The sequence below is a fragment of the Carassius gibelio genome, chromosome A11, assembly GCF_023724105.1.
Source record: "Carassius gibelio isolate Cgi1373 ecotype wild population from Czech Republic chromosome A11, carGib1.2-hapl.c, whole genome shotgun sequence".
Lineage (NCBI taxonomy): Eukaryota > Metazoa > Chordata > Actinopteri > Cypriniformes > Cyprinidae > Carassius > Carassius gibelio.
Genome location: NC_068381.1, coordinates 12,730,465 through 12,754,160, shown reverse-complemented (window position 1 = coordinate 12,754,160; position 23,696 = coordinate 12,730,465). Strand labels below are relative to the sequence as shown.

Below are 23,696 nucleotides of genomic sequence, written 5' to 3'. Positions count from 1 at the left end.
TGATAAAATGAAGGGGAGTTTCATGGACTCTACAACCTCTACAGCTTGTGCATTAGCACATGCCACAGCCCATTTGGTTTTGATCTCATTTATAAACCTCTTGCCCATTTTAAAGACAGATACATACTGACAGTTTATCAGTATTACTTTCAATTAGCACAATTCCAGCTCGCAGCATCCCTCTCTCTCTCTGCTTCTCTGTTACGCATTGCATACTAATGGTGAACATGATCTGTTTTATCTATTCTTCATGTACCAAACTTGTGTATGAGTATCTCTCTGCGGTTTCAGTAAGGCAGCACACAGAGAGCCTGAGCAGAGACACCAGAGAGAGTGAGAGCTGTAGGGGATTGGAACTCTCTGTGGCCGTGTCTATCAATTAGTGCTCTGATTAATCCTTTGCTTTAATCTCATCAAGCAGAACACTGCTAATTACCCACAGACGAGAAGAGAGAGGGATGGAGAAAGAGCAAAACTATAAGAGCATGTGTCATTAGATGCAAGAAGGGGTGGTGGAAGAGGAAAAGAGGGAGGAGAGGAAAAGGGAGAAAAAAGAAGAGTGGAGAGCGATCATGCAAGATGGCATCTTTAGGGTGAGATTTTGAAAATTTATGGCTCTATTTTGTGCAACACAAAATTTGTAATAGTGTACTGATGGAATATACAGGCTAAAGTTTAAGCCATGATTTTTACAATTTAATGGCTTAAAGAAGGACTAAATAAATTCTGTAGTTGACAATTACAGATGTTCTGTAATAGTTCTGGACTGAAATAAGTTCACCTTAAGAAATTTTGGAAATGAACTGTACATCGTTTTTTAAGCCTCCGTAAATCCATGTGAATAATAATATTTAGGGTGTATGTAGTACAAAATACAACTATTAATTAGAAGAAGTAACATTATTGAGAATCGCGTTAGTTCAGTCAGGCCACGTTAGTCACACTTGCATCAGCTGACAGTCAGCTGTTCCTGACGTTTACCAATCCAGTCTTGACACCTATCACCTGCGGTCTATTTAAATTCCCATTCTTCAGAGTCTCTTCCATCGCATCGCTGCTTGCAATTAACTCCCCTATAATTGTCATAAATATACTTGACGGAAGTGGTCCTGATTGAACTAGGGTTTACTTTACCCAAAATTGTTTAATAAAAAAAAGAATAATTCTAATACAAAAGCCCTAACAACAAGATGTATGTTTTAAGACTAAAGTATTTTATTTTCATTAGTCGATATATGATATGGTGCTAGTTGCATTTGTATGTATCGACGGCAAGTAGTGTGAAACAAGAGATATGAAAGTGGTGCTGGTTTAAGGTTCCCGGATGAGCAGACTGCAGTGTCATGGACAACAGAGAATATTATATATAATAAATATAAATACATGGTTCATAATAGTACCTCAAGCTAAGAGTATACAGTACATTACTACTCTAATGTACCTATATGCACCCTTTAGGGGTAAAGGGTACTGCCCCAGTGGCAAGCTGTTGAGAGTGTATAGAGAGAGAAAGAAATCGGTGGAAATATCTGCAGGATACCAAAATGTATTACTCACGATTAGTTATTTCTGAGTACTTAAAAACCGGTCACTGTGATTTGAGAACAAATCAACTAGTCTAGTTCTTGAATTGAATTTCCTAGTCATTGTAATAACACAGAAAAGAAAGAAAACCCTATTTTGAAGAAATAAAAGCCTGCAGGTTTAGAGGTTTGGAACGACATGAGGATGAGTAAAAGATGATCGAATTTTCATTTCAGTGAAATATCTAGTAATAGCAAGCAGCTCATATTTCTGTTAAAGAAGAGTGTTTAAATGAAGCCAGCGATAAGATGAATTTCTTTTGTCTAGTCGGTTCTCAGACAGCCAAGCCACGGCGGCAGAAAAAATATAGTAAGGCACTGATGGATTGTTCTTCAGAAATACAAATTTAAACGTTGGCTTGCGGCCAACATTTTGTTTGTTATTAATAAAGTTTGCCCTTTCAAATACACAAACATATATTTCATCTACTCAATAAAGGCCTAGATTTCCAAGGCCATGAACGAGAACAAATCAATTTGAAAATGATTTGGACAGTGTACATGTGCCTGGGTACATTACTGAGTAGGGTGTCTTGAATGAATGTTTACAGGTAAGTGCTGAGAGCATCCAGAACAAACAAAATCACTCTACGTCTACGCTGTGCTGACTCAGCTATTATACTATAAAACGCAAGTCAACCACAGAAAGTGTTTCAGCTATATAAATGGAATGAATACAAAGGAGCCTTGCAGTTTATTTGTCAGTGTCTGCTGTAATGGTCATCTATGTTTCTCTAAACCATCATTCAGCATTATAAGTAGATAAACTAAAGCAGATCGTAATATTTCATCAGCTCACTAATAGTATATGCAGTAAACAATGGAGATAACGTGTCAGTATTAGACACAAAATAAATATTGAGCTATAAAATGTTTTGTCAACATAGCACTGGGATGGGTCTAGTCACTATTAGGGTGATGTTTAAATCCTGATTCAGCAACATGACAATCCATACCAAAGTCAAAATGCAGCTGTAGCAGAACTCAGAAATCCCTCTGGGATGCTAAAGTTGGTTCTTCCCACAGTGGGCGTGTCTCAAGAGAGACAACTAATTGGCTGTTTCCAAACATGCTGGATTCTGCTGTTACGTGTATATATATTTCAGCTGGAAGATGTCATACTGTTCTGTTTCAGTAATATCATTCTGCTGAATCTGATGAATTGCATTTAATAGATTTTGTGTTTTTGCGGGGTGGTGAACGATTTGTCAATGGCCTACAAAAGTCAAGTTTGCTGAGTTTCAAAAACCAGTGAAAAACCCTTTGGGTGAAGTCTTCATAGAAGCAAAATGGTGCAATATGGGAATCATGTTAGCCATGTGAAATTGCACAGTAGGAAAACTGACAAAACTAAGTTTAAAAAAGAGGAGACATTTTCAGCGGATGAATAATGATGGCAGCAAGATGCTAGTATTTGTTTTGTAGTTATACAATTGTCAACAATACAGCTAATCACAGTATGTAGCACACCTGTATCTGCAAAAGGCTTTTATTATCATGTTGAAATATGAAGACTGACGGATTTTACTGCTTCAAAATCCTAACAGGTTCACACAGAATTTTAATATGCTGTGGGTTTTGTTTTAGAAGCTGTCACTGAGTCATCCAAACTGGAAATCTCATTAGCATGATTACAGATGGAAGAACATTTCTGAATGGTCTGATGGATGATCAGGATATCAGTTTTTAAAACCCGAAAGCAGTCATTTCGAGAAGCCATCCCTGCAGAATCAGTGCTTTTCTATGCTAATATTTTAGTTTATAGTATATACTTTCATGAACATCCAAATAACAAGTAGAAGCAATAACAAGCATTTAGAGGTTATGCTGACTCTAGTAGCCCAGGTGAGGCCACTTTGGATGTTCTACAGTTTTTACAATAATTTTCTGTTCATGGAACTGCAGTGTGGAATTAGTTTGATCCTTACATCTCTAACATTTATATTGACGATTTAGAGCAAGCAAGTATCTGGAACAGGTTGCAACAAACAGCCTAATTTACAAAAAAAAACGCACAATGCAAGAATACAGAGGCGGCTACAAATATAACAACATCATAATTGACTCTTTTCACTAGTGCAAGTGCAAAAAGCTTCTGTCTTTGTAATCTTTCATCAAAATGTAAATTTGAAAAATGAACTTGCTCCACCTTGGAAATAACTTTTCTTTTCAGCTGACATCATCAAGTCCTTTTTTTTCAGCCCATTGCCTCCAAAGACCTTTTATATAGAGACTTATTTCCCAATGGATAAAATCAAGTCCTGTTCTACTTTTCCTCTCACTGAAAATCCTTTTTCACCCAGAAATGTAAATGTTGATGAGCCATGGAAAAAGTGAAAACTCTTGTGAAGACTCTAAAGCCTTAAACTGAGAGGATAAACTTCTTAAAACTAAAACACTAAAAGTGACAAGGATCTTTAAATTGGCACAATACCTCCCAAATGATAAATCTTATCCCTTCTGTGACCACCTTTCTTCTTCTACAGTCTAATTACATTCTAGAATTAACACTTATTTGAGGGAGCCACAGTACTTTGAAGTAATAGCCGTGTTTCGAGGGCTTCTGGTTCTTCGTTTTGGAATGGACAACAAGGGAGCGAGAATAATCACTTTAGAACTATATGTCCACAAATCCTCTATATCCCTTATTTTCTGTTTGAAGTCTGAGAGACCCTTAAGTCCCATTTAGCTCAAAAAACAGGCCTGACTAAAATTGGTACAAGGCAATACTTTTTTACTTTTGAGTTTTATGAGTACCTAGCTGAGAAATGATTCTAATATTCGAACAGGTTTTTTTATTTTTATTTTTTCAACAGTGTGTTCTTGCTGGGGACAAAGTGAGCTTCAGTATACCTGCCCTCTGTGTTAATTAGTTTGGAAAATTGGAAGTGATAATATCTGATAAATCAACACTACTTGTTTACATTTACATCAGCTGGAGAGGAGAATCTAGCTACTGTGAGTCCTAAGAAGTACTGCATACCAATTTTCCTAATGGTTTGAGTGAAAAATCTTTAAAAAATGTATGGATTCAGGGGTAAGGGACTTACATACATACATACAGGTATGTGTTATTTTTACGTGTCATAACTGACATGAAGCTTACCCCATACCACAGCCCTTTGCCCAGCCCTACTGTCCCCCTCACAACATAAAGCTACATGACCCCAGTCAAGACTGGACCATTTTGCTCTCTATTTTTGACCACTAGTGAACATTGAATATCAACACAGCTGACAATTTCCATGGGCAGTCAAACAGTCACAATTAGGTAGAGCTGCAGCACGTGACATGCTCAGATATGTGCTACCATCCAAATGAAAAATCTCCTGTTTGTCCTTCCAGCTGAGATGCAGCTCATTAGACAGATAGGAATCAGCGAATGTACAGATCCAATGTTCATTCTCAATGTCAAAAATGTCAAGTTTCCATCTATTATAGACAGAAACATTGAGCAGGTGCTCATTTGCGGTTGCCTGTGTGTCCTGAAAGCACCAATTTTCTTCATTTGAAGTATACATTCAGCAGAAACTTTGAGAGTGGATAATGATTGATTGTCTGTGTGCTTGTTTGTTTCTGCTTGTTTGTGTACATTGCATCTCTGTTAATGGCTTCTTTTTATTTGAGAACTGTGGGATCCATTAAATAGGACCAAAATAACTGTGGAAAGGCACAGTGTTTTTTTTTTTCTCTCTCTCTCTGCATTGTTGATGGCAGAGCATTTCCTGCAGGTCAGTGTTTTGATGGTGAAGAAAGACATTTCGACATTAAAAACATTTAATGCTTTCAACTTGTTCATGATGATTGTTTGGACCTGTCTGGAGGAATAATCACAAATCAACATGTTTTGACGCAGAATGTCTTCAAAATATCAATTCAAACCATATTTACAGACTGAAAGTGTCAATTAACAGAGAAATTAGCGTAAATGGTTGGTGAATGGTGTTTGGTTGTATTCACACGCCGCACACTTTTGAATCTGAACTTGAAAAGTTTGTCAAAACTGCATTAGGAAAGTGTATTTTGCTGACTGTACACTAAAATATGATTTATTCCAAGTTTGTTTTGGCTGTGAAATGTATTTGGCTCTCGCTGGAAATGCAGCATTTGAAAGAACAAGCTGTTTCAGGGTCTCATCAATAATAATAAAAAGAAAAAATAAATTATGTGTTAAGGATCAGAATATCACAGCACAGAATGATGGTCACTGAGCTGATGAATCAGGACAGAATCTAAAGAAGCGTATAAATGTGAACTTCCTTGCTCACAGCCTTGTTCAAAGATGCAACAGCATGCTGGTTTTGAGCCGTTGAGATCTGTGCTGAGGAAGGCCCGAGGCGCAGAGTTCTGCTGATGAAACTGTAGTTGTTGTAGACTCACTCCAGCTCACCAAGGGGTAGTGAACATTCTCTGGTCCAGTAAATGTAATTCCTCCTTTGGGTCATTGCCCGATGGGCCGGCAGGGCTGCTGAGGTGGTACCTTTAACATGCTCTCGTGTAGAAAAGCAAAGCTGTCTTGAGAGTTTCCTCTTTATTACAAAAACCTTGTGTCTTTGTAGGTTTTGATTTATTAAAATTACAGCACATGGCAACACAAGATTTAAGTTTAACTGCATACTGTTTATATTATAAATGTCATGTTGCTTTCCGGAATACTTAATTCTAATTTATAATGTGTAAATCTTTTAAATTAGCACCAGAATATACGTTTAATATTACTGATATTATCAGCTGAAGCAAGGTAAGATTATTTTAAGTAATGTCAAAATTTAATGTCCACATTTTTATTTGGTGAGTAGCTGTGACTAGACACCAGTTTTTCAATGCAAATGTAAACTATTTGCCGTGAATGTGTGAGACTTTGGATTCATTAGCTAAAGGTAAATAACTAGATGAATAACAAGCGTTTTTAATATAATAAATGTAAATATAGTTTGCTATATCAATTTCTTTTTTTTTCTTTTTTTTTTTTTTTTGCTAAAATAACTGGTTATCGTAAGATTTGCACATTCCACTCTTAAGGTAGGTAGAGGGTACTAAATATAACAATATAACTTCATCACTGAACTGTTTTAGACAACACGGACAACACAAAATCACAGATTTTTAGTAGGCTTGAGAATCTTCACACTTTCATTCTATATATTCAGACTTCCATTCCATATATTCAGACTTTCATTCTATATATTCAGACTTTCATTCTATATATTCAGACTTTCATTCCATATATTCAGACTTTCATTCCATATATTCAGACTGTCATTCCATATATTCAGACTTTCATTCTATATATTCAGACTTCAATTCCATATATTCAGACTTTCATTCCATATATTCAGACTTTAATTCCATATATTCAGACTTTCATTCTATATATTCAGACTTCAATTCCATATATTCAGACTTTCATTCTATATATTCAGACTGTCATTCCATATATTCAGACTTTCATTCTATATATTCAGACTTCAATTCCATATATTCAGACTTTCATTCCATATATTCAGACTTTAATTCCATATATTCAGACTTTCATTCTATATATTCAGACTTCAATTCCATATATTCAGACTTTCATTCCAAATATTCAGACTTTCATTCCATATATTCAGACTTTCATTCTATATATTCAGACTTCAATTCCATATATTCAGACTTTCATTCCAAATATTCAGACTTTCATTCCATATATTCAGACTTAATTCCATATATTCAGACTTCCATTCTATATATTCAGACTTTCATTCTATATATATTCAAACTTTCATTCTATATATTCAGACTTTCATTCCATATATTCAGACTTTCATTCTATATATTCAGATTTTCATTCTATATATTCAGACTTTCATTCCATATATTCAGACTTTCATTCCATATATTCAGACTTAGATTCCATATATTCAGACTTTCATTTCATATATTCAGACTTTCATTCTATATATTCAGACTTTCATTCTATATATTCAGACTTTCATTCCATATATTCAGACTTTCATTCTATATATATTCAAACTTTCATTCTATATATTAAGACTTTCATTTCATATATTCAGACTTTCCTTCTATATATTCAGACTTTCATTCTATATATTCAGACTTTCATTCTATATATTCAGACTTTCATTCCATATATTCAGACTTTAATTCCATATATTCAGACTTTAATTCCATATATTAAGACTTTCATTCTATATATTAAGACTTTTATTCCATATATTCAGACTTTCATTCTATATATTCAGACTTCCATTCTATATATTCAGACTTTCATTCTATATGTATTCAAACTTTCATTCTATATATTCAGACTTACATATATTCAGACTTTCATTCTATATATTCAGACTTTCATTCCGTATATTCAGACCTTCATTCCATATATTCAGACTTCATATTATAAATATAATTATTTCCTGAATGGCTTGCCATAATACATACATATATATATATATATAAGTTGGCTTGAAAAAGCCAGACCAGAAAGTTCTATAAAGCAGTTTGAAGTGGTTTGAATTTTAAATAAGTTTTAAATTTTGAATATTTTGAAGGCAACACAGTCGATCAGACAAACAGACGGACAGACAGATAGAGACATGTTTGAGATATTAGAATGGGAAGCTTAAATGAGCCTCAAGGAGGCTGAAGTTCGTCACATGTCGGATGAAAGGTCAGAACAAGGGGTCTTTCTTTGGCTAGAAGGGATACAACTACGCCCGGGAACATAACAATAAAGTAAATTTGCTATCTGTCACATTCTGTTTTATTAACGGCCACCCTAACCCTAAATCTAACCTTACAATAATGCAAATAGAGTAATTGTTGTTCTGCCTGACAAAAATGAAGCAATATTGATGTGTGCATGCCCAGTAAGCACTGGTGGCTAGCTGTATCCCTTCTAGCCTCAATAGGGGTCTTTATAACAGTGAGATTTGGGCATCCTAATGGCACCGGGATAACGGTTGGGTTAGAACTGCTCCACCCAATCAAACCCAAACTCTGTGTGATTTTTCCTCCGCCAGCGGCTGTTTACACAGAACATTCTGTGAGATGTAGCTAGGCAACCAGTCAGCCTCTGCCATCTCTTTCTTCCTCTTGAGAGGGAGCTTATGTGGGCTTAGCTCTAGAGGAACAGTGGCCCTTTGCAGCGAAGAAGGGAATTACCATGGAAAACACTGGATTGTGCACGCACACAAAGGGCAAATGAGGGAGGCTGACAAGAGTGGTTCTGCAGTGCATAATAGACAGACATCATTAGTCATAGTCAATTTTGTCATGAGTCGCTGAATTTACAGGATGAGGTACAAAGCGGTCGGGATATGTCCTGTAAGAGAGGATATGCACTTTTTGACCTTTGACTGAACATGCAGAACTTTAGATTCCCAATGATCTACTTATAGCCTAGAAGCATTAACTCAACCAATGCCATCTTGCCTTGCCGACTGTCATGCACTCGTGAGTTTAACTCTTAAACCTGCATATATCCAGGGGGGATGACTGTGACGGTAACTGGATAAGCTTGAGAGTTAAAGTCCAACAGAGAAGTGTTTAATCTATCCTTACGGCTCAGTTCGACAGGAATGAAAATCGCAGTTCCACCAAAAAGCTGAAACAACAGTGACTGAAGAACCAGTAACTGGCTGGAGTCATAAATGAAAAGTCAGAAAATTTACTTTTTTACTTTCAGCCACAAGCTAGCAATTATGTCTAGCAGAATGCTGCGGTCTAAATCAACACAGATGCAAAGTCACAACGGACGCAGGTCTACAGTGCCATCTGGTGCACAACAAGAGAACAACCATGTGATGTCCGATTCACCGACGAATGGTTCTTTTGAACTGGTTATTTGATTCATTCGTTTGAACCACTTCGCATCGCGTTTGTAAATCACTCGTCTTGGAAAAGAGCGCCTTATTAAACATAAAACCTAGTAATAAATGTTGTATATAAAACAACACTAACAACAACACCAAAAACTGTGGGCAAGGGAACATTCGTGATTGAAACGAATCGAGAGTCATGTATTTGAATCAGTTAATTAAAGTGAACAGTCATATTTGTTAAAATAAATGTAACGATTAGAGATTGTTATAGCATTAACTGTTCTATTATAAAACCACACCACCAACACAATTTTTTTTTTATTTTTTATAGAAACTTTGTCCACTTTTATTTCTTAAAACATCTTTATAAAAACACAAATATAAAATGAATGGGTAGTTCCACTGTGAATTCTTTTTTTTTTTTTTTTTTACATAGGTAATTTGCACAATACGAAGCCACCTTCTATGAAAAACATGATATATAATTGCAATTTTTTACACAATTTTTGAAAAGTAAAATACAAAATAAAAGGCAAAATAAAAGAAAGAAAAAGAAAAAACTATAGAAAGTGAAAAAAAGAAGAGCACAAGTCTGCTGGAGAAAGTAAAGGAAAATGCATCACTGTATGTGTCAGTATGTGAGACAGTGACAGAAAGTGTGAAAGAGTGATAAAGAAAGATAAAAAGGGAATGACAGAGAATGATAAAAACAGCAAAAATGACAAAGAATGAGGGAAAGAGCCCTAAAGAGTGAAATGAGGAAAGGACACAGGTTATCTGCTATTTGAGAAGGGCTCGGTAGAGCAGTTGTGAGTGGCTGGTGCTTCTCTCGTTCTCTAGACAGAAGAGCAGATCCCTGAGGTTTACACGCGTGATGCGCTGGCGAGTGTACTGCCTCGACGCTCCTGCATTTAAGCCCCCGGATGCACTCACGCACAAACCTGAGCACTGTCAACACACACACACACACACACACACATCAACTTTGATAACAATGCTAAACTGTTTGAACTAACATTGTAATACTAATGTTGGTAGATTGAAAAAAAATAGACCAGAACTAGTCAGATTTTTTTATAATTGAATATAAACATTGCATGAACATGATTTCTCTGAAAAAGGGACTGATACTTTATTTTAATGTAATATTAATGCAATTAAATATATATAAACTAATATAAAAAAAATAACATGATATATAACTATATTTCTAAAGTATTTTCAAACCGTAAAGTTCTCTAAAATTTTATAAATGATGATAATATGATTTATATATAAATAGTATAAACCAGGAAAATAAATGGTAATCATATACTGAAAATTTGTTTGATAACATTTAATTTAAAAAATATTTAAATTAAAATGTATTGAAATTATTTGTCTTAAAGTGAAGATAATATACTTTAATATTAATATACAAATATAAAGAAACAAAAAAATACATGATACAGAATTTTTAATTTTTTCTCTGCAAAATGTGAATGATCATATGACAAAAAATAATGAATAAATAGCATGATACGTGAATATATATTTAATATTGTGTAAACAATTGCTGAAAATGGCTGTGTGACTACACCTTTAGACTGTCCTGTTTGTGACAATCTGAGACAACCCTTGAAGCATAACCCCATACTATCTCAAATCTACCCAACAGGTGCTAAATGATTTAAAGAGGGCACAAAGAGGGACAGAGGGAGATGAGGAAGAGGGCAGCAGACTGCCACGTTGAGGGAGAGATCTTTGGTACCTCTGCGTCAGTCACAAGTGAAGGAGAATCCAGTTTTCTCTTCTTTCTAGGTCCAATAGCCGCCAACGCCGTCAAGTTGGCTTCTCTTTGACGAATCTGAGCCAATTCCTGCTGCTGCATCTGTACCCCACACACACACGCACACACACATACAACAGCTCTGACCCATAATCAAACACAATGGTCCTCGGACAAGATAAACCTCTCAAGTGTGCCATCTTACCTCTTTGGCCTTCTGTTTCAGCCGCAGCTGCTCGGGATCCTCTTGTCGTGAGCGTGACTGCAAAACAGAAATAACTATTAGAGAGGACCAACAGTCAAAGCACAGACATCTGCTGGAATCAAGTTAATGTGTAAAAATGAAGGCCGTTAAGCATATTAAATTGCAATTAAATTAGCAGTATTAAAGCGGAGTGTGAGTGTGTGATTTACTGACCTTAGCTGCTTTCATTAAAATTTCTCTCTCCTGTTCTTCTTTCTTTTGTTTCTCCAACTGGTCAAGTTGCTCAAAGAACTTCAGCTGAGAGCGAACATCCTCCACCTGCTCGTACCGACTATCCTCCTGCACACACATCATTAAAATTACACACAGCCTTACAGGCTCAAAACAAGAGCTGGCACTCAAAGGAAGGAGCGCTTTTGAGACCAAAAACCAGCAACAGCCTCTGGATTATAATTCCAATTCTGACATAAATGAAACATATCCAGGGTTTAAAACTAGGTTACTATCAACATACTGTTATGAGCCAACCCAACTGGGTCAGCAGACTTGCCTTGTAAGTCATGTTCTTTTGCTGGGCGATCAATGAGACCTTCTCTAGAAGGTTTTGCAGTCTCTGTTGAGTGGCATGAGAGACGAAGTTCACGACCTCGGGACCCAGCTCCTTCACTCCAAACCTCTGGCCTGACCACATACAGGACAACAACTATTAGTTCTGGTAAAACAGTACATTTTAGTCAAATCGAATAAAAGATTTTGCCGTGATTAGGAGTCTGACCTATCTCTAGTATCTTGTGCTGTAGCATGCTGGCGGAGAGGAAAGCTTCATCCTTACAAGACCGCGTGACTGCACCAACCAGCTCCGAGTTGGTGGCCAGGATACGAGCGCTCTCCTCTGAAAGATTAACGCCTGCCATTGAGGCCACGTCATTAATGTCGTCATCATCCCTGTACAGATTCAGGCATATAAGAATATATGTTAGAAAGAGTTTGAGAGTCTGCTTCTCTAACTGTACAAATGCTGCCGAACTGACTTTCTAAATGCCTACCAAACAAGTGCAACAAATAAAAATAAGTGCAACAAGTCACTTGCATGTGAAAGTAGAAACATGTTCAATTCAGATGAAACTTCTGCGTAAATCTTAAAATAAATTAAACTTGATGAAAATGCAAGATCTACTCATGTTTACATGGCAGCAGAAAAGTTAAATGAACACAATACAAACCTGAAAGTTCCTCCAGCACCATCCTTCGCTTTATTCTTCTGAGCCAACGCTATAGACATGGAGCCCGGAGCCAGTTTAGTGCTACTCACAACACCCTGCTTCACAGCGACTGAAAGAGAGAGAGAGAGAGAGAGAGAAGTTATGTTTTGTGTCATTATACTATGAAACACAAAACAGGCAGTGACGGATCTGATGGACACACTCACCTGTCTGGATCTGTTTGAGCTGCACCTGAGGCTGACCCACCACTATGTGGCCATGGGGTTGACCCCTGAGAGTCACCATGGGAGTGGTCGTCAGGGTAACCTGAGGGGGCTTCACTATTGCCCCCTGCTGTGGGGACTGCAACACCTGAACAACGACAGTGAATGCCATTCTATAAATCACAACCATATGGAAAATATTGTACTTCACAAGACTCAAAGATGGATGTGAGAGAATTTTAGGCCAGCTGATGGAAGTGTAAATAATCATGTATATATATATTTTGTTTATATATATAGAAATTAATATTTATTATTGATATTGTATATAATAATTATAATAATAGTATTTGTTTATCATAATAATAGCAGTTATTATTATTATTATTATTAAATACTAATAACAATACGTAGAATAGGGCTTAAAATGAATTTAACCTCATGTTATTATAATTGCATTACCCTTTATTTCAACAAAACAATTTTGAATGTGTATCTTTAACTACACTTGTCATACGTTAAAGGGATATATCACCCAAAAATGAAAATTCTGTCATCATGTACTCACCGTCATGTCTTTTCAAACTTGTAATGGTTCCCATTTATTTCCAAAGTATTTTTTTCCCTTCTATGGAAGTCAATGGGAACCAATGGGAACTGTTTGATTACATTAACCGTATTTTCCAGACTATAAGTCACATTTTTTTTCATAGTTTGGCCTGTCCTGTGACTTATAGTCAGGTGCGACTTATTTATCAAAATTAATTTGACATGAACTAAGAGAAATGAACTAATAGAAAACATTACCGTCTACAGCCGCGAGAGGGCGCTCTATGCTGCTCAGTAGAGCTGTAATCGGGCCTTAACATAATTTACTCATAACTAATGTAGACTAGACCACTTGGAAGTTGGAATAAAGAAATAAAATAAGTCCTCTGTGACATCGTAACATCTCAGCATTCTAGACATAGGCTCATTTAACCTATAAATAGACCAACACACCAATAAAAACGAGTCATTTAAAAAAAATTAAATTAAGATAATTTTTAAATTAAGATGGGTATTTGGCAATAACGAAATTAAGATAAAGGCTCCGCCGGATTTGCTTTAGGCTATTTAATAAAAGAATAATGCCAACATTAGCGTAAATAACATTATGCATTTAAGACTCAATGAATATTTAGTTATCATTTGAAAAACCTTTACTCACAGAGATTAGGCTAGGTCTACATGTTTTTGTGGAGGAAAATGATTGAATCCACTGTAGATGTCTTCAGCGCGTTCCTGCGCTCACTGATGGTGCGTCATTATCATTATTCACTCATTATTCTCATTATAAGCATGGTCAAAACTTTTCCACACCTCAGAGTTTGCTTTAGTTGCTGGTGCAACCAAAACGTAATCACCAGAGGCATGCCTCCGTTACACCTGCTCAGCATTCATTTTCGCATCTTTCTCACGCTAATCGAAACACATCACATGACCGCTCGTTTACCTCGCAAACCGGAGCGCAAGCCCGAGCCCGCGTAAGACGATAGAAATTAAGCCCGAACCCGACCGAATCCCATCGGGTTCGGGCAAAGATCTTCAGCTCTACTGCTCAATGCTCCTGTAGTCTACACTGAAGGCATAGAGCGCCCTTTTGCTGCTGTAGATGATGTTTTCTCTTGGTTCTTGGTTCTAAATAAGTGCGACTTATATATGTTTTTTTCCTCGTCATGATGTATTTTTGGACTGATGCGACTTATACTCAGGTGCGACTTATAGTCCGAAAAATACGGTACATTCATTAATTTAGCTGACACTTTTATCCAAAGTGACTTATAGTTGCTATATATGTCAGAGGTCACACGCCTCTGGAGCAACTAGGGGTAAGTGCCACATTGTGCCAACAGCACCCCCAATGATTACGAGCAATCTTCAAAATATCTTCTTTTATGTTCAACATACTGTAGGAAAGCAACTCATACAGGTTTGAAACGACATGACGGTGAGTAAATGATGACAGAATTTTAATTTTTGGGTGAACTATCCCTTTAACACTGATTTAAGTCTCATGACCCTCAAGTACACATAAACCATGAAGAAATGTATTGGTGAATCAGACTGACCAGTTGCGTTGCAGTGTCTATACCAGTTTGTTGATGCAGTCCAAGAAACACAATCATAGCATTTTAAAAGGGTGTTCTGTCCACTTTAGTGAAAAAAGCAGACATTCAAGAAATATTAACCAAACTGTGTCATAGAAATCATTTAGTACGTTTTAAATTAACCCGGTAATGAATAAGAACCAGTTCACAATTCCTAACCCTTGTCCTTTATCCGTATTATCAGGCACAAAAATGTCACCAACAGTCAATATCCCACATGTGTAAGAAACATCAGTTAATAATATGCATATAATGTTTTTTTATTGTATTAATCGACACTGCTCAGAGTGATTTTTTTTACTATGCTGAAAGGCAAATACAGGATTACCATTCAATAATTTAAACTCCATTTATTTAGCTCAGTGCAAATTAAGACTAAACACCTAATTTTACCTGAAATGTGCTGTTAAGAATTAATAATCCCAACAGTATCCTTGAATCTCACTAAACAACACATCAGGTAAATTCTGCATATAGATCTGTGTTTACCAGAGAGGCAGTCTGGCTGGAGTTGCTGAGGGCAGGCTGGATGAGCGTGCGAGGGGCTGTGGCGGTGGCACCAGTGGTGTTGGTGCTGGTTAGCACCACAGCGGGCGCCTGAAGGGCCTGGCTCTGCTGGATGAAGGCCGTGGAGTCAGGAGTGAGCTGTCTCAGAGCTGGGAGACTCCTCTGAGGAAACACATGGAAAAGAAGGGATTCACTGTGGGAAACAGGCGGCACCAATTATACAGTTTTGGCTGGTAATAAATAGTCATATAAGCAGTTGCAAATAACTGTTTCATCCAAATCAATTCGCCTATTCACTTTAGCGGAGCAGCACTGTGCGGCTTATGTAGGCAGTGAATAAGCTGCAATGCATTAACACAACCACCAAAATGAAAATGCTGCTTACGTGTGCTTTGTAAAACAGGGCTAAATAAGATAACAAGCTTGCTCAATAAACATTGTATTTAAACTTAATCCCAATTCTCTCTTAAATGATTTTCCTTCCAATTAGTAGACACTTACAATAAATAATTAAATGTTAATTACTCTATAATTACCTGGTTCCTAATCACAATCATTTAGTTACATTTTCATAATAAAGTAAGATCTTTACCTTAAGGAAAGGCACTAGATAAGGCTGAGGAGAGGAGTTGAGCTCTTTGTAGAGTCTGCTGGTGAACTCCTCTGCTTCAATCGCTCCTTCCTAAAGGGACGAACAAAGAATAATTCACACAGATGGACATTTTAGCATATTTAGAGGTTCATATCCCCTACAATCAATGAATAATACAGTGGGCTCAAAAGTCTGAGAGCATATTCAAATATTCATTTAAAATAAACATTTTAGAATTTTAAAGATGTCAAACAAAGAGAAAACCTGAAGAAGAAAATATAGAAAAAATACAGAAGAAGAAATATATATGATTCTTTACTATTTCTATTTAACTAAGCAAAATTGTGACAATGAGGATCTGAATATCTTTACATAAAAAGTCAGACTGTTTCAATTAAAGCACATCACAATCATCAGATTTTACACAAACTTCATGAGTACGTGCAGCTCAAGTACATTTTCTGCAGGCAAATTATTTAATGATTTAAATAAATTAGAATTAATTTTTCAATTACACTTTTCAATAAAACTGTTTTGCTGATAGTAGAATTTTAAATGGACAAAATGGTTTAACCGTATAATTAATAATATAATATCTAATTGCACAGGTATAATAAAAAAATCCTATTTAAATAGAAAAGGGTTATTTTAAGTTACAATATTTAATGATATTATTAATAATAATAATACAAATATTAATAATAATATGAATGTATTCGAACTCATTGAACAAAGTCACAAAGTGTATCTGTTCAATTCCATTTTTACATTTTAAGAAAAGAAAAAATGTCATGATAAAAATGTCACAAACATGCAGTCAACCTCTGAAACTTACCAGCAGGTTCTTGACCAGCTCTTTAACGTTGGCGACAGTCTCTGATGACTGTTTACCGCTAGTGGCCAGCTTTATCAGCGTAGACAAGAAGTTCCTACATTTCTTCACATTCTCCATCGTCTCCTATAGAAAAGAAAAGTGACTGCAGTAGCACAAAGTAGTTTTACTCAGCAGCAGCTTAAGGTTATCTTGCATCTATACCTTGGATACATACAAATGTTCAGGTTAAAATTAATTAACATCGAAAGAGTCTTGCATCAAATTGGGATATCAGGGGATTTCCACTCTGAGAACAGTTATGGTGCTTTTCCACTGCATGGTACAGCTCGGAACAGTTCACTTTTGGGGGGTTTTCCACTGGGTCCAGTACCTGGTACTTTTTTGTACCACCTCGGTTGAGGTTCCAAGTGAACCCTACCATTACCAAAACATGACGAGTAAACTCTGATCACGCATTGGCCGGAGAGAATAGTCACTGAACTTGCAACACAAACACAAAAGAACCACTAGATTTAAATCAACCCAGCCAGCGAGGGATCGAACGCAACTGTTTTGAAGGAGCGCGCCTTTATTTAACAACCAAAGAGTTTTGCTGTCTGTTGCAGAAGTTCAGACTTTCCTCTCATTGATAGCAGAGGAGCGGATCCAACGAAAGCTTGATGGGGTGACGTGGAATGAAAACGTTTTTTTTTTAGTCGTGGCAGTAGAGGTTGGCAACTATAACAACATGTAAATAATCCTGCCCATTCTAAAGCCATACTAAACTGCAGTGGAAACACAAACCGTGCCGAGCCGTGTCGTACCATGGAAAAGTGCCATTGATTCATTTAGGTTTACTCATTTTCAACAGCCGTTAAACATATATAATTAGGTCAGTTTATAGACCTTTTAAGAAACCTTTAATCATGCAGTTAAATGACCAGGACCATTTGTGTGACTGCTACGTTAGTGCAGCCTCTCACCGTTGCCGAGGAGACAGTGGTCCCCGTGGCAGCAGTCACAGTCCTCTGGGCGGTCCCTGCCTGCACTGACAACACGGCACCCACAGAGGAAGCCTGCTGACACACCAGAGAGAATGAGTGTACACAGAGAATATAACAGCCACCTTAGAAATACTCTTTACAGCACAGACTGATTGCTGTCATTATTAAAGGGGCTGCTTCTAGGTGATGTGTCTTTTATAGCTACCTGTACAGGTGGTCTCTGGAGTGTGGTAGTGGCCGTGCTGCTGACTGTAGGAGAGCCCTGCTTTATGATGCTGGTAGGAGTCACCTGTCGGGCAATTAGAGGAGTTCCAGGTGCCTGCAGGTATACAGGCATACATCAACAAACAAAGAATTTAAAAAAAAAGCATGGAACCCACTAGTTAGCTAATTTCATTATCTTAAGGCCTAACAATAAAGATGGCCAATGTCCCAGGGACAATTAGAGAGTTTTTTGGCTAGCTGACAAAACTCACTTACTCTGGACTTGTGCTGTCAATCATTTTACGCTGTAAAACATTATATTTATGTGACTGAATGAACAATGTTGTCAAATCTCATTTAATGTCAAAGTTACATTATCTAGCCTACCACAGATGAGAAGTTGTTGTCATTTCAAAACTATTTATTATAATCTTGAAAGTATCACTCAGAATGGATAAAAATTATAAAACAAACCAGTGACTTTGCACACCATATTCCACTGGTTCGTAACAATAGTGTATTTATGAATTTATACACACATGGAATTCACTACTTTTTAAAAGTTTTTGAAAAAAGTATTGTAAGCTACAAAGGGTACATTGATCAAAAATACAGATTAAAAAAATAAATAAATATGAAAATAAAAAGCGTGAAAGAGTATTACAATGTATTTTTGTTTTGTGCTTTAATATATTTTTAAATAATAATTTATTCCTTTGATGTACTGTTTAAGATATAGCTATTGATCATATATTTGTGGTGGCATGAAGAGAAATTGCCACAAGGCAAGTAAAATTCTGAACTACTGGACAGGTTTTCAGGGTTTTTTCTGCATTTCCAAATTGTCACTGGCCCTACCACAAAAATGAACAACCATTCAGTCCAGCACAAAAAAAAAAAAACACTTGTTGTTAAAACATGCATCTGATATGCAACATTAATAACACAAAAAGTCTATATAACCACAAACAAATGCATTTATTGTTTGCAGTTATTTTGAAATTTGTACTGCTGATGCCAATTCAGTTGGGGAGGGTCAGAAGGCATTACCTGTGCAGAGGTGATCTGCCCAGGGGTGGTGCTGCTGGGGGCAGCAGGGCGGGCGGCCTGAGACTGGGCCTGCATCTGTGCCAACATCTGCTGTGGGATCATCAGTAACTGACCACTGTCACTACGCACCAATACCATACCTGCGCACACAAACATCACACATATAGAAAGGACGACATAACTTGCCATGTAAATTGTTATTCATTAGGGCACTTTTCCTATTAGGGTTGTGCTGATAGACAATAAGGATATCACCTGTGGCTGATACCTTTGATGATGGCAAGATGATTATCATTATCATCAAGCTAGTAATACTAATTAATATTAGGGCTTATTTGTTCCATCATATTTCTTCATTCAGTTTCACAGTGTTGCGTGTGTTATGAATTTATGAATGCAATGGCCAATCAGAAACTACAGGACGATATGACTATAGAGCATAACACCCAACACTATTTCCTATTGATCTAACTGGATACAATTCTGGCAACCATGCCCTGCTTAGAGGCATGAAGAATAAAGCGCACAGTTGGTGGCCTGTATTTGCACCGCACACTGAGAACCCTACACACTCTGTCTCCGTTACCGTGTGAACCAACGGATGTGTTCTGAACAGAAACTGTTGGATGGAGAATCCAGATGGCCTGTTGTGGAAAAACCTGTCAAGTAGTCTGTCTAGCCAGACAACAGGCTTGTCAGAATGACCAGAGCATACAGTCATAAGAAAAAGGGCTGTCACACACTTTTCATTTACATGTATGCAAACACTGAAGACTCAGCCTAAGAACTTAAGATTTTGAAAGTTTGGTCAATTTTACCCTGCAATGCCATATCACATCAAGTGAAAGTGGCGTGTAGTATAGCCAAGTATTGTGTCCCATGATGTCCCATACTCTGAATTTGTGCTCTGCATCTTACCCATCCAAGTGCACATACACACAGCAGTGAGTAGTAAACAAACACACACACCACAAACACACATCCAAAGCAGTGGGCAGCCTTTTTTCCTATGGCGCCCGGGAAGCAGTTGGGGGTTTGACGGTGGAAGAGCATTGGTCTTTCACTCCCCCACCACCTACAATTCCTGCAGAAACTGAGACTCAAACCTGTGACCTTTGGGTTACAGATCTGACTCTCTAACCATTAGGCCACAACTCAAGATGTGGGACCAATACCATCACCACTTAGCAGATTGTGTTATTTTTACAGTTTAGATTTAGATTAGATTCAATTCGTTACACTATGAATTTATGTTTTTAAAAAGATGCTGAAATGTGCTTAAAAAGATTTTAAACATTTTAGCACTGAAAGTGAATAGAAGAATCTAAACTTCAATAAGTATTTACAAAACAAAGAATCATATATTTTCAAGCATTATAATCAATTGCCAAACTTTAACCCAACATGTTCTTCAAAATCAGTTACTACTGTAAAAATACCTTAAGGCGGAAAAACTCACTTGGAAGAAGATATGCTGATATCAAGCTTTTTAACTTATGCGTTAATGCAAAGTTTATTTAAAAAAAATAAAAAATCATAATTTATTCGCTCTTATGTTGTTGCAAGTCTGTAGGCGTTTTTCTTCTGAGCACAAAAGATGATGTTAAGCAAAATGCATCTTTTCTTCCCATACAGTGAAAGTGAATGAAGCTGTCATTATGCCAGCAATCTGCTTTTGTGTTGTGCACAATAAAGAAAGATATGCAGGTTGGAAGGATGTGCAATTCCAGGGAGAACTATACTTCATATAAATTTCAGGAACTTTAACCGCTCTACTGTTGTTGTGTGCAGTATGTTTCCAGTGCAGAGCGCGCATCGATCTCAACACGCACGCACAATCTTAGCACGAGATCACAGGTGGCTGTTAAAATCTCTCCAACTTCCACATTACACAAATTCCTATCATTATACACACATTTAAAGGGATTGCTAGTGTGATCGAGTGTACCTGGAGGTAGCTGGATATTCTGGATGTTCTGTCCCGGGGTGCTCTGAGGGAGTCGGGGCGCTAACACCTGTGGCGCGATGGCCCTGATGACAGGGCTCGATCCCGCTGCTGCTGCAACAGTTGCCGGAGCTGCAGTTCTCGAAACCCCTTGCAAAACAGCCCCTTTGGCCACTGCAGGGCCGAGAGTCATGGTGCCGGCGGGCTGGATAATAGTTTTTGTAGCCTCGGACTTACTCGCTGGGACAGAAGCAGGAGTCTGGTTCATCAAAACAGGGGTCGTTGTAGTAGTAGAAGTAGTAGTAGCAGTAGTAGTTATTCCCGGGGTCGCTACATTGGCTACAGTCGCCGAAACTGAGTTATTATTACTCCCGTTAATAGTTAAACCTGTTCCAGCAGTTTGCATAGATGTCCTGACAACTGTCACAGAGGGTCCTGCACTGGATGCCGCCGCTGGAGGATTCCCATATGAAGACTGTATCACTGTGTTTGGGTTTGGGGCGACAGTGACGTTTCCGAGTCCTTTCGCCAGCCCGGGCCCGTTATTAACAACTGAGACAGAGGCTGAAGCGTCGTTCGGTGATGATGATGATGGGCCACTGGACACTGGAGTGCCGCTTTCAGTGTGCGGATCCATTGCATTGCCTCCGTTCAAAGTTTGCACTGTGGACGTCCCGATCAAAGTAGTTACCATAGCATTAAAAAAAAACACTGGATCGCCTTAGCTGTCTTCCATCTGTGCCTCTGGCACATCAGTTCAGGAAGTTTGGGTTTTCATCAGCTTTTTCCTCCAGTTGCTTTTCGAAGGAACAAGCGTGAGTGAAGGGGAGTCTCGTGTCACAACGTCAACACAGATTTGACAAGCGCCCGTGTCACCTCAAGTCCACTAGTAACAATGCTCTTGGGAGAAATAATAATCTAGCACACTTGAAGAGCAGCAGCTTTCATTATGTTCATATGTGCACGAGCTCGCAGAATGTCAACATTAGCTAACAGTTAGTTGAACTGCCTCTTTTCTCGGAGTCAGCGGGGTGATTTTCCGGCTGCCTGGGCGCTTACCTCAAACTTATTGTGACAAGATGTGGAAACCTCTAATCTAATACAACTTGAAGTATCGGCAAAAAGTTTCTTTCCCACTCTTTTAATACTGAAATCCTTATATAGCAGGTCAAAGCCTGCCGCCATCTTCGATGTGAACAGTGAGGAGCTTTGGATAAAATGACATTGCGCATGCGCGCAGGAGCGGAAACGTCATTACGCTGGACTTTTGCGGAGCCCTCATTGGTTGTCTCACTGCGTGGAGGCGGGACATGTGAAACGTCAGTTGATTCTGGCGGAGCGCGCTGTCGGAGTCGGTCTGTCATCGAGAAAGGGGCCTTTTGAAATTGAAAAACAACCGTTAATTTGTATGCAGATTGCTCTTAAGTCTATCTAAAGGCACTCTTAGATGTTATGTGTTGGTTATAAAGCGTGTAGCGGCTATTCGGTGAACTTCACAGCAGGCTGTCTTCCCCCAAGATGGCCCCGTGTTTTGAAGCGTCTGTGTTGAAAGCGTGAAAAGGCGCCACACCTCTGCCAGCGTGACTGGCCATAGAGGGCACGCGTGCAACTGCATGCATAGTTCACGGGGTTCCTGCTCTTACAGCCTATGCTCAAAACCTTTAGACTTATAGTATCCTCACGTTTAAGGGTGCAATATTGACAAAAAAAAATATCCCTGTGATTTCTGGGATTTTATTGATAACGATAATTAGACAATATTGTGCTGATGAGTTATTTCTAATTTTGCTGACAGCTGACTCCTAATTTGTTTATTTTTACCTTTATGACATTTTTATCTAAAAGTGTGCACCACCTTTTAGGTAAAATACTTGCATTTGGGCTGTTACCAAGCAAATGCAATCAGTATCATCAAAATTGATCTTTGCATTGCAGAGAAAACAGAAGCTGCATCTGAAGTATGCCATTTAGATGTTTTGACACTGTTTAATGCAGCTCTCTGGGACATGGAATAAATTAACCTCCAGTTACAAATGAATAATGTTATGATATTTTAAACATAAAACATTGAAAACTGATATTTGAAATTATTTAAAAAAAATAAAACGGTACCTTAAAGGGATAGTTCACCCAAAAATCAAAACTATGTCATTAATAACTCACCCTCATGTCGTTCCAAACCAGTAAGACCTCTGTTTATCTTGGGAACACAGTTTAAGATATTTTAGATTTAGTCCGAGAGCTCTCAGTGAGTCCCTCCATTGAAGCTGTGTGTACGGTCTACTGTCCATGTCCAGAAAGATAAAAAAACATATTCAAAGTAGTCCATTTGAAGCATCAAAACACATTTTGGTACAAAAATAGCAAAAACTACAACTTTATTCAGCATTGTCTTCTCCTTCCTTGTCTGTTGTAAGACAGTTTGTCATATCCGGTTCGCGAACGAATTATTCGCTGTAAACGGATCTTTTTGAACCAGTTCAGCAAATTGAACTGAATCGTTTCTAAACGGTTCCCGTCTCCAATACGCATTAATCCACAAATGACTTAAGCTGTTAACTTGTTTAATGTGGCTGACAAACCAAAAACAAACCAATATCCCGGAGTAATTAATTTACTCAAACA

General features: G+C 37.6%; 1 protein-coding gene across 2 annotated transcripts; it reads right to left on the bottom strand.

Annotated features, from left to right (window-relative positions):
• Positions 1-9,909: 9,909 nt before the first annotated feature.
• On the bottom strand, positions 9,910-22,647 carry taf4a (TAF4A RNA polymerase II, TATA box binding protein (TBP)-associated factor). 2 transcript variants are annotated; one of them, XM_052609890.1, is made up of 15 exons: positions 21,075-22,647; positions 19,127-19,266; positions 18,078-18,191; positions 17,852-17,947; positions 16,890-17,012; positions 16,055-16,144; positions 15,445-15,624; positions 12,809-12,953; positions 12,603-12,711; positions 12,155-12,324; positions 11,930-12,060; positions 11,593-11,718; positions 11,380-11,436; positions 11,157-11,276; positions 9,910-10,354 (listed from the first exon to the last, which is right to left on the bottom strand). In XM_052609890.1, the coding sequence occupies exons 1-15, from the start codon at positions 21,763-21,765 to the stop codon at positions 10,187-10,189; spliced, it is 2,460 nt and encodes an 819-aa protein (XP_052465850.1). In that variant the 5' UTR covers positions 21,766-22,647; the 3' UTR covers positions 9,910-10,186. The 2 variants fall into 2 exon arrangements, with proteins under 2 accessions (XP_052465850.1, XP_052465851.1); XM_052609891.1 differs by having other exon boundaries at positions 17,852-17,944; positions 21,075-22,646.
• Between the last annotated feature and the right edge of the window lie 1,049 nt (positions 22,648-23,696).

Coding starts and splice junctions, on each gene's coding strand:
- taf4a (XM_052609890.1), bottom strand. CDS start 21,765: ATGGTAACTACTTTGATCGGGACGTCCACAGTGCAAACTTTGAACGGA. Junction 15,625..16,054: donor ATCTAGTGCCTTTCCTTAAG/GTAAAGATCTTA, acceptor GTGTTTCCTCAG/AGGAGTCTCCCAGCTCTGAG. Junction 12,325..12,602: donor GGTGCTGGAGGAACTTTCAG/GTTTGTATTGTG, acceptor GAATCTGTACAG/GGATGATGACGACATTAATG.